This window comes from Lates calcarifer, linkage group LG5 (assembly GCF_001640805.2).
Source record: "Lates calcarifer isolate ASB-BC8 linkage group LG5, TLL_Latcal_v3, whole genome shotgun sequence".
In the NCBI taxonomy this organism is placed as follows: Eukaryota; Metazoa; Chordata; class Actinopteri; family Centropomidae; genus Lates; species Lates calcarifer.
This window is the reverse complement of record NC_066837.1, coordinates 21,581,928-21,592,068: the sequence shown is the minus strand read 5'-3', so window position 1 is coordinate 21,592,068 and position 10,141 is coordinate 21,581,928. Positions and strand designations below refer to the sequence as shown.

General features: G+C 40.0%; 2 protein-coding genes across 2 annotated transcripts; both read right to left on the bottom strand.

Moving 5' to 3' along the window:
* Positions 1-917: 917 nt before the first annotated feature.
* LOC108885458 (nucleoredoxin-like protein 1) lies at positions 918-4,785 on the bottom strand. Its single transcript, XM_018679821.2, has 3 exons — positions 3,944-4,785; positions 1,620-1,709; positions 918-1,488 (listed from the first exon to the last, which is right to left on the bottom strand). The coding sequence occupies exons 1-3, from the start codon at positions 4,177-4,179 to the stop codon at positions 1,080-1,082; spliced, it is 735 nt and encodes a 244-aa protein (XP_018535337.1). The 5' UTR covers positions 4,180-4,785; the 3' UTR covers positions 918-1,079.
* Positions 4,786-6,620: 1,835 nt separating this feature from the next.
* Positions 6,621-7,665, bottom strand: LOC108885465 (nucleoredoxin-like protein 1). Its single transcript, XM_018679829.2, has 3 exons — positions 7,430-7,665; positions 7,228-7,317; positions 6,621-6,993 (listed from the first exon to the last, which is right to left on the bottom strand). The coding sequence occupies exons 1-3, from the start codon at positions 7,663-7,665 to the stop codon at positions 6,621-6,623; spliced, it is 699 nt and encodes a 232-aa protein (XP_018535345.1).
* Positions 7,666-10,141: the final 2,476 nt, after the last annotated feature.

Here is a 10,141-nt window from a genome sequence, read left to right as displayed (position 1 = left end):
AAATCATCATGTCACTGTCATCCATAAAGCACACCAAACCCACCAATCAACCAGTCACACCTTGATGACACCTGGCCACACGCTGGCTTCATCATCTGTCTGCAGATGCATTTTTCACCCCCCCCATCTGCTCCAGCCATTACTGTCATTACTCCAGCAATGCAAAGAAGCACTCCATTCCCATTTTTTTAGTATTTGCATTAAGCTGCATATGCTTAAAGACTCAGGTCACTCAGAGGAGAGAAGACGGAAGAAAACCTTCCACTACCACTAGTCTGGTTGATAGATCAGAAACTGTTGCAACTGAGGACCCTGACTTATCACATAAAAACCTCATCTTTGCAGTTTACATGAGCGAGGAAGTGTGCAAAGGCTAAACACAGTCTTCAGTATGAAAGAAGATGAGTCACAGTCAAAGGAAATCACTGATTATGTAGAAAAGCCAGTTTCTCCATCATTTCACTTGACTCCCTTTGAATAGCTCTGATTGCTTCTTGTGCAGTCTATAAAGCGCAGCTAGACTTCATAAATACTCAAAGCACAACAGTCACTAACAAAATTATTTTAATGGTGCTGAATAATTCATTGATTTCAGATTATGCATGGTGTGTTTTGATTGGACGGTACAAATTATCATGTAGGGGAAAAAAACGGTGCATTACAGAAAGATGTGTCGTTGAAAATGGAGAAGTGGTTGGAATAATCTCCTGGGTGTAATAAAACAAGCCATAATGGTAAGACTTGGCTCTGACCTAACCTTGGCTTGACTGTATGCTTGGCAGCATTCAAAGATGTTCAAGACAGCCAATTCTAAGCTGAGGTCAGCATTGCTTAGGAGCATTCATTGTTCCTTTAGATAGTGTTTTACACGACTTTTTTATCGGTTGTTGGCAAATCCACACCCACTCATACCCGAGCCGTGTTTGCAAGAGGACCACAGTCATTGCTTAGCACTGATACAGAAAAGGAAAGTCAACCACAATAACATCAGTTTGACTTTTCTACTTGATGAATAGGAGTGTCTGCATTTTCTGATATTCACTTATGAAAAGGGTTTTGTTTGGCTGAACAAAACTGTGTTATATTGGAGGGAATGCATGTCTTGTCTTCTTGTTCTTGGCCTCCATCACCATGACCCCCCCCCCTCCTCCTTCTTCCTCTTTTCCATCCGCCTCCTCATCTCCACCTTTTCCCCACCCTCTGCCTTTTTTCTCCTTCTTCTTCTTCTTCTTCTTCTTCTCCTCATCCTCCACCTTGTACTTGAGCCTCCTCACGGGGTCGCTGAGGCTGCGCCCGGACTTCTCTTCAAAGTCCTCACTGATCATGAAGTTCCTGTCGATGATCTCCGCCGCCTCCTGCCAGTTGCGGTAGCAGTCTGGGCCAAGGCGGAGGATCTCCTCCACTGCGTTGGTGATCAGGATGGAGCAGTCGGGGCGCAGCACCACCACCGTGGGCAGCTCCTCCACGTTAAACATGGCCTCCAGCTCCCTGTGGACACACGCACACACTGGCACACACACATTGGCATAAAGCTAATGAATTTATACTGCTAGTCATATTTACATTACAATCATCTACCAGCAGGTTGTGCACACAGCTAACTGGCCAGTCTCACACACCTCCTGTAGGGGTCCTCATAGGCCAGGAACAGGCACTTCTTGGGCAGCTCTTTGAGGAAGCTCTCCTGCTGATCCTCTGACTCGTCCAAACTGATGAATATGTGAAAGAAAACTTGCATGCTTATGGATAATCATTATTGATATCCAACCATTAAAAATACTCTTTACATATATATTTATCTTTTGTGTGCACGTGATATGTTTTATGTTCTGTGCAATCCAGCAGGGAATTTCTGGCAGCACCTCTACATTCTTTGGCTATACGTTGTAAGATGTGTTCCAGATGTTCAGATAATGCATATGGAGTAAGGGGCTGGATGGTGTCCAAATTCACATGAACTCCTAAGATTCTACAGGTTATGAATTGAGCTGTGGCAAAAGTTGACCAGTAAAGGAAAAGCTGTTTGTGTGTGAGTTTTCTATGTAGGTTGAAGTGTATTATCGCTTCTCTTTGAGATCCTTCACAGCCTGCTGCCGCTTTGTTGGAGAAAATCCAGGGAATCCTGCTTGTTCAGGAGCGCCTGGAGTTTTTTTTTTTTTTTTTTCTCCATGGAAGTGGAAAAGTGGTAAGTGATTCTTGGCTGGCTGATGTGTGCTTGGCTTAAAATTGTGATTATCCACAGAGGAAATTGTATTTTGTATTTTGTTCTCTAAATTTTAATTAGGGTTTTCACACTTGCTGGTTGTTGTTGCAGAGGCCGAGTTTCTATATAGAGAGATCATTAGGTGCTGACCGTGAGGGGAACCTGTCCTTCCCCGGGGAACTCTTTTGAAAAATTGTGCAATTTGTGTTTGTTTTGTTTTGTTAAAATTGCGCAGCTGTTTTCGACAAAGCGCATGTGAAAGAGGGATGATATAGTGACTGTCCCTCAGGTACTCTTCAAAGAGTGCGTAAATGGTGGCACAGGTCTTTGATAAACCTTGTCAGGCTCAAATCCTGAAATCCTGAATACATTTTTAGATCTTTTGGGAAATTGTTGCTTTCTGACTCCTTTTTCCTGGCTGTCTTCTCTTCTCTTCTTCAGTCTGTATTTGTTTATGTTGAGCCTTTGAGCCTGTGTATGTATGTGTGTGGTGTGTGTGTGTGTGTTTCCTGATTTATATGTAAGGGCTCCATTTTTCATATGGCCCTCTCACCTCTGGCCCTGGTAACATTATGTATGATGGACACAACTCCAATATTTGTCAAAGAGGAATAAAAAGTCAGGATTTCCTCAATATGGGAGCTTTAATAAGTCTACTCTTAAAGCTTTGAAGAAAAATGTTGTTAAATGGTTTGAGGGAAAGATTAAGACAGCATGTGCTTCTGCAAAGGTTAATCAAACGTGGAATGAACAAATATCACATTTACAGCTGTGGGAAAAAGAAGAAAATATTTAGAGAATGGAAGAAAGTGCACAAAAATGTTAAGGTCTTTGTTCCTTTGTGTGTAGACACAAAGGATAAATTGGAACGAGCAAAATACTCTTAAAGCTCTCATTTCTGAAATTACTGCTTCTAATTACTACACAGGATGATTTGCTGGGTTTGATTCCTGCCAGAGAGAAGTGGATCAAGTCTTGGTTGTACAATACTTTTGGACCATTAGGAGCAGGTATCCCACAGCTTCTCCTGCCTGCCACTGTACTGATTTTGTTGGGGCAAAAAAAGCTTTTTATAGCTATGTGTATTTTGGCCAGTTTTTTGTCTGATTTTTCTATATTAGTAGTATCTGATTAGTATTATCATTTCTCTTTGAGATGCTTCTTTGAAACTGTATTGATCTGATGATCATGACCATATTGTACATAATATAATCCTTAGCAACAACCTGCAAGTGCTTGTGTGCTTTGTTTAGTTTGTAGGAGTAAAACAGCTTGTCTCCACTATAGATGAAAGCATACATTATAGATGGACGGATCTTGTGCATTTTACAGTTCAAACTCTAAAAAAAACTTCTCTCAAACTGTCAATATGTTTGTCTTTGTGCTGCTCTAATGGGGACATTTGGTTCTTTAAAAAAAGGAATACATGGGAAGAAAACATATGATGAAAAAACAACACATCTAAGACTATTCTGCCAGTTGTCAGCATTTGAGACTACTACAGGTTTAAGATTAAGGTCACACACACACACACACACACACACACACCATATGTATATGCTTGACATCACATGCACAGACTGCACACAAGGTTGTAATTTCAGATTAGGTTAAGGATAATGAGGATGTTAGGCTTCAGGGTTTGGGAATGAATGTACAAGTACAGTAAAGTAATAAACACCTGTAATATGTGTCCCTTGTGTGTGTGGTGTGGTGTGTGTATGCTTGTGTGTGTTGTACCTAATGTACAGGAGGACCAGCTGAGCAGAGCGATCCACGTAGAATTCGTCTGTCAACCGTTTGAAGAAGTCGGAGAGCGTGGGAGCAAACTCCTTGCAGCTTTCACATGCACCAGATGCAAAGAAGAGCATCAGGATGCGGTTCTGCAGACGCATGACAATCTCACGCTCTGTGTCCAGCTCGTCCTGGTCCTTGTTGTTCTTCACCAGGACCCGATCGACAAACAGGTCCACCATTATGAAGGGTCACAGTGATGGAGCTAAGGCTTAGGAAACTATGAGGAGAGATGCATGTCAGTGCCAGAAAGCACAGAATAACTAACACTGACATTAGCAAAGGTCTATGCTGCATAATGTATGATTTGAAGATACCCTTTATATTAGACTGTATGTTCCACTCAGTCATACTCACACATCTATCTAGTAATCATATATAATCTTGCTTACTGTTCAGTCAGATAATCCTCACAGTTGCTTACCTCTAACAAATATTATCTCCCCTTGAGGCAGCAAATCCAAAAAGAGAACAGCCTTCAAAATCTATAATTTTTTTTATCTTTTCAACTCTTCCTGGGTCGTACTTGAGTCAGTTCCCAGCCTGTCAGTTTGTATCACATTCACTCATTGGCTGTGTCTCCCTCACCTTGATGCCTGTAGCTGTTCACTCCGTCTTCTTTTGTGTCTCAGCTCTCCACCTCCCCTCCTCTGTCTGGGAGGGAGGGATTGGAAGACAAGGTGACACAGGGACAAGGGACATGAAGTGCTCACAGTCATTGTGTGTATGAAGTCAGTGGCTGCGGGAGCTTGTTCTGTGTGTGAGTGGAAATTGTATAAATTACATGATGAGAGACATGCTTAAAAAAATAAAAAGACCTTAATGAAGTGAGCCACAGTGAGACCTTTATTATTCAGTAACTAATGGAGGTGCAGAACTACAGGGAATATTTGGTGAGTGATAGTTTGATTCACTCTGCAGCAAGCAGCCATAAAACCACATCAGTGACACAGTTTGTGTTAGCAGGATAGAGAATTTATTGTTTTTGGAGAGCAAAATAAATCATACTTAACTATTTAATAGCAAAATAAAAATCTCAGGAGACACTCCATAATTATCAAAGAATTACAAAATAATGCTAAAAATAAATAACACACACACACAGTGCTTGACAAAATATTAGTTTCAGTTTTTAAACACCAGCAGGCGCCAGTGCCTAAATTTGGATTAAAGCTGCAATAACTTTTGTTTTTTTTCCCACGTGGGGGCAACCAAATACTAAAACAGAAAAAGCTGAAAAACACACAACCATAACATCCTATGACCACGTGTTACCAAACAGTTCTCTGTTTATACACCCAGCAGACACTGAACTACATTATCACCCAGTTAGAGTTGTGTGTCATTACCAGCAGCAGCAGCGGGGCTGGTATCATTTTCACCTTGTGAGTCTGTGTGTGTTGTCATGACAAAATGTGGTCCTGGAGACACTTAAGTCAAGTCAAGTCAAATTTTATTCATATAGCGCCAATTCACAACAGCAGTTATCTCGAGGCACTTACTGTAGTGGAAGAGGTTTTGAGTAATTTGGCAGGTGTTTATATGTCTGTCTGTCTGTCTGTCTGTGGGTAGATTGTGCCGCTGTGATAGCGTCGCAACTGAAAAAGAAGGCTAAGTTCAAAGATGACTGTGTCTTGACCCATGAGCACTAAGTACTCATGTAATAATGCAATAATTACTATAGAGTACTACTGGGTCAGAACATCAACACCTTAACAGACGTCTTAACTGGTGTGATCCAATCACAAGATGGTTTCTACTTTACTATTGTTTACTTTGTTTGTTTGTTTGTTTGTTTTTTTGTAACTGCTGCCTGATGCTGCTGGTAAATGGACTTGACATGAACTGAATTACCTGGCCATTAAACCAAAACACTGAGCTAAAAGAGACTAAAAAAGGGCCTGCAGAGCTGCAGAGTTGGGTTTGTCAGTATGTGATCCATCTCTCTCTACAAGTAATTAGTTGATCCACTCAGTGCTTACATCAACAGAAAATGGTCTGGGACATGTGCTGTACATGTATATGTCTGTTTATGTGTTTGAAAACAGTTACATTTGCTGAACTGACTGACTGAAAACTTAACTTTTCATTCTTCGTTAACTTCATTAGTCATTAGTTGGCAAATGATGACGATAAGATGATAAGACTAGACTGGTTCATATATTAGACATATTAATAATAATCATAATAATAAGAATACAATATGTTGGAGCAGTAGAAACAGCTATAGTAGCATATTTCTTAAGATAGAGCGACTTGGTCTTATTTCATTCTTCTTCTCAATACTTCTGTGATCTGTGCAGGGAGGCACAGTTAGGTTATGCTTCTACATGCCATTACATTTTACCTCCAGCGACACAATAAAGGATCTCTTTTCAGAGTGCTTTTTTTTAAAAATTCTGCTGTACATGCCATTGCAGGCAGGGAAAATATTTCTTGAAGAACCTGTGAGTAGGCTGTGGTATCAGTATCTAAGAATGAAGTATTTAAGAGGCTTGATTTGAAGATGTACTATAAGACAAGTTACTAGAGAGGATCAACATAAAAGACTTTGCCTTTTATATATATATATATATATATATATATATATATATATATATTTCTTTTCTTTCATACTTTTTCTTCATCTTTTCCTCCATGTTCCTTTATCTCCCTCCTTTCTCTTTGTATCCCATGCTCCATCTTTCTCCTCCTCTTCATTTCCATTTTTGCCCTTTCCCCATAACTTCCACCATCTCTTTTTCCTCTTGTCGTCCTCTGTCTTGTACTTGAGTCTCCTAACAGGGTCAGTGGCAGTGCGCAAATTTAGGTCGTCAAACTCCTCATTGAGCATGAAGCTCCTCTCAACAAGTGCTGCTGATTCCTGCCAGTTACGGAAACAGTCAGAACCAAAGCGACAGATGTCCTGCACAGCATTTGGAGAGAGGATAGAGCAGTCGGGACGAAGGACCACCACTGTTGGAACGTCCTTCACCTTAAACATGGCCTGCAGTTCCCTGACAAACAGAAAAACACACACTGATATGAAAATGCACATAGTTTATGTGTAAACAGCCATAAAATGTCATAATCTGACTTGACTAGGCAGCTGACATTGTTCATATTACTATCAGTGTGCTCTAGAGCCTAATGGAGCTTTAAAAACACACATTCACAAAAAATAAAAATAAAAAAACATACATACACACATTCACAGGGGTTAAAAAGGCACTCTCCCTCCATCCACCTACTTCCTGTATGGGTCTTCAAAGGCCAAAAACAGAACCTTTTTGTGCAGCTCTTTGAGGAATCTTTCCTGCTGCTCCTCTGATTGGTCCAAGCTGCAGAGAAGAGAAGGAAATGGAGATCTTATGAATGATTGAACGGCATGAATGTGAGTTTATGCAATTACATCACTGCATCAAAGAAATAAAGAGAAGGCAAGATAGAGACCTGATGTAGATGAGCGCGAGCAGTTTGGGGTATTCAATGTACGCCGGATCTTTCAGTCTCTTAAAAAACTGATTCAGAACAGGCACAAAGTCCTGACACTTTTCACACTCCGTAGACGCAAAGAAAAGCAGCACGATGCGGTTTTCAAGGATCCCGACGATTTCGCGCTCTGTGTTGAGTTCGTCCTGGTCCCAGTTGTTTTCCACCAGAACACGGTTTAGGAACAGGTCCACCATGATTACAGGAAAGCAGTGAGAAGGGTGAAAGCTCTCTGTGGAGAGAAAGAGTGTTTGTAAATACAAGTGTAATCTTTATAATGGCTACTGCAGTTCATGACCTGCATCCCTGCTGGAGGAAAACTCAGCCCTCAGATACTCTTATACTGTTTTATTTTCAGTACATCTAGGAGCTGAACTTTACAGTAGTGATTTTCTATAGTGCCCAGAATTGCTTTCAACAGCACAAAAATAATGATTGTGAAGTTGTTGCATATAGCTGTGAACTATATATGTAATACAGCACTTTACTGTAGCAGCAGGAGAATGGATAGTGAAAATGCACACTGTAGCTGTCTCACATTATGTTAAATTACTCTTTAAAGTCCAGGGTGGAAAAAAAACAAGTCTTTAGTTTAACACTCAGCTAATCTGCTTTATCCGGACTGTGTCAGGTTTGATTGACAGTGACTGGGCAGTTCAAGTAAACAAAACCCCACAAATGTGATGATAACAAAAATGGCTCTGACTTTGGCAGAGAAATTTGTGTTCATGTAAATAAGTTTTGATGCCCTTTAAAATTTTAAAATCATGTTTCAAATGCAAAACAATGGGTGACCACTGCTTTGGTCTTTGTGCCATTAACTTCAGGCCCAGCATACTGTGACAACAAAGACACTAAGTTCACACTGCTCTCATTTGCTCTATATTTATGCTGAGCAAGGCATTTTCATTTATAAATCACATGATTATCAGTGCAGTAGAGGAAGCTATTCATACAAGTTTGTATTCAGAACAAAACTACTTCTTCTTCTTCCATAAACTTTACATGAATGAAATCACTGTTGCATAACATCCAAAATAGCAGCTAGTACCTGTATATACATGAATAAACTCTCTCTCATGTCAATGTGTGATTACCACAGATCAGTGCAAAGTAGTGAGTCTAGAAACTGAGTGACTGATAACACAATTTGTTTTTGACAGTTTTCCAAATAGGGGGAAAACATCAATTCTACTGTGCAGTGCAGTGATGCAGTCATAAGCATTATCTAAAATGGTATAGATGTGGCCAGTTATTATGGTGACAATATCTGTGACAGCCAGACAGACCAAGCAGAATGTTACTGTCTATCTTTTCAGTCTTTTTAAAGGAGCATATTTTAAGTGTTATTATGTTTTCAATTTCATTATGTGTACGTATGACTTAATGTTATCCTGATTAAATGTATTAATTTAACTGACTGACTTATGTTTAGCAATGAGAATAACACAATTAAAAAAAAAAAAAAAAAAAACAAGGCCCACAAAGGTAACCATCCCTATACATAAACAGTATAACAATATTTGAGGTGGATGGTCCCTTTAATAAATACTGCTCTGTGACAGCCTGATATTCATTTTTGTGTTGTGGCCTACTGCAGGATGTCCAGTCTGTAGGATACAAGAATAATCATAATCTAAAAACAACAAAGCAGCCAAGCCAGAACTAGCAGACCGAGATGAATAGAGGCGTTTATGTGATGGTGTTTCCCAAGAGCAGACTTATGGTTCAGAACAAAAAACTACATTAGAAATAAATTTTCAGAATTAGAAATAAAGTTCTGGCCTAACAGCTCAGAAATGTGCTTTATCTGTCTCACCCAGCCTGTATTTCACTGTCGCAGCAGTCGCTGCAGGCTGAGAATTGACAGCGATAACCTCACAAATTAGATTTAGCTCTCTAGCTCTGAGCTGTGCCAGATCTATTTGAGACTGCGACTCTGGACTGAAACTTCCAAGGCTGATGTAGGAGAAATATGTTTGAAATTGAATAGCATTGGACCTTACCTGGAAAAAAGGGGCTTTACTGTAAGACTCTGAAAAGGTCAGAGCTTAAATCCAACATTTGGAAAAGTTATTTCACAATCATCTGGTTTACTTTTTGAAGCTGATCGATTGTGCCTGATATATATACCAGCAACACTGCCTTGTTTTGTTAGCAGCTAATTTAATAGGCCATCAATCTGTGTATGTGCTGTAAGTAATTTACCTCACCTTGAAACTCCTCAACTCACACAAGAAAAGAAATATATCCAGAGTTTCTTCTCCCTCTCAAGCCATTGTATTCTCTCCTTAACTTCTTCTCTTTCTTCCATTAAATCCTGTAAAGTTTGTTATTTTAGAGACACCTTTCACTGCCTCTTCACCTCTCACTCTGTAATGTCTTCACCCTGCACACTGTGGTCTACCGAGGGAGATTACAGATAGCTGGAGGTGTGGCAGTGCTGTAATTCAGGGGCAGAGGTTGTGTGTGTGTGTGTTCTGTGCCTTAAAACTCCAGCTCAACAGCAGCAATCTTATTACTTAAAGAGGAGAAGGGAGGGAGTAAAGGAAGGAGGAAGACAGAGGATAAATTGGATTGCAAAGGGAGGACAGACATGTAGGTCAATGGTGGGAAGAAAGACAAAGAAACAACAAACAGAAAAAAAGAAAACAAAAAAAGAGAGAGAGATGT

What these genes read in the sequence shown, in the direction of transcription:
- LOC108885465 (XM_018679829.2), bottom strand. Translation starts at nt 7,665, where the DNA reads ATGGTGGACCTGTTCCTAAACCGTGTTCTGGTGGAAAACAACTGGGAC. An exon ending in CTCGCGCTCATCTACATCAG is followed by an intron (nt 7,318 to 7,429) that starts GTCTCTATCTTG and finishes TCTTCTCTGCAG; the next exon opens with CTTGGACCAATCAGAGGAGC. An exon ending in TTTGAAGACCCATACAGGAA is followed by an intron (nt 6,994 to 7,227) that starts GTAGGTGGATGG and finishes TCTGTTTGTCAG; the next exon opens with GGAACTGCAGGCCATGTTTA.
- LOC108885458 (XM_018679821.2), bottom strand. Translation starts at nt 4,179, where the DNA reads ATGGTGGACCTGTTTGTCGATCGGGTCCTGGTGAAGAACAACAAGGAC. An exon ending in CTGGTCCTCCTGTACATTAG is followed by an intron (nt 1,710 to 3,943) that starts GTACAACACACA and finishes CATATTCATCAG; the next exon opens with TTTGGACGAGTCAGAGGATC. An exon ending in TATGAGGACCCCTACAGGAG is followed by an intron (nt 1,489 to 1,619) that starts GTGTGTGAGACT and finishes GTGTGTCCACAG; the next exon opens with GGAGCTGGAGGCCATGTTTA.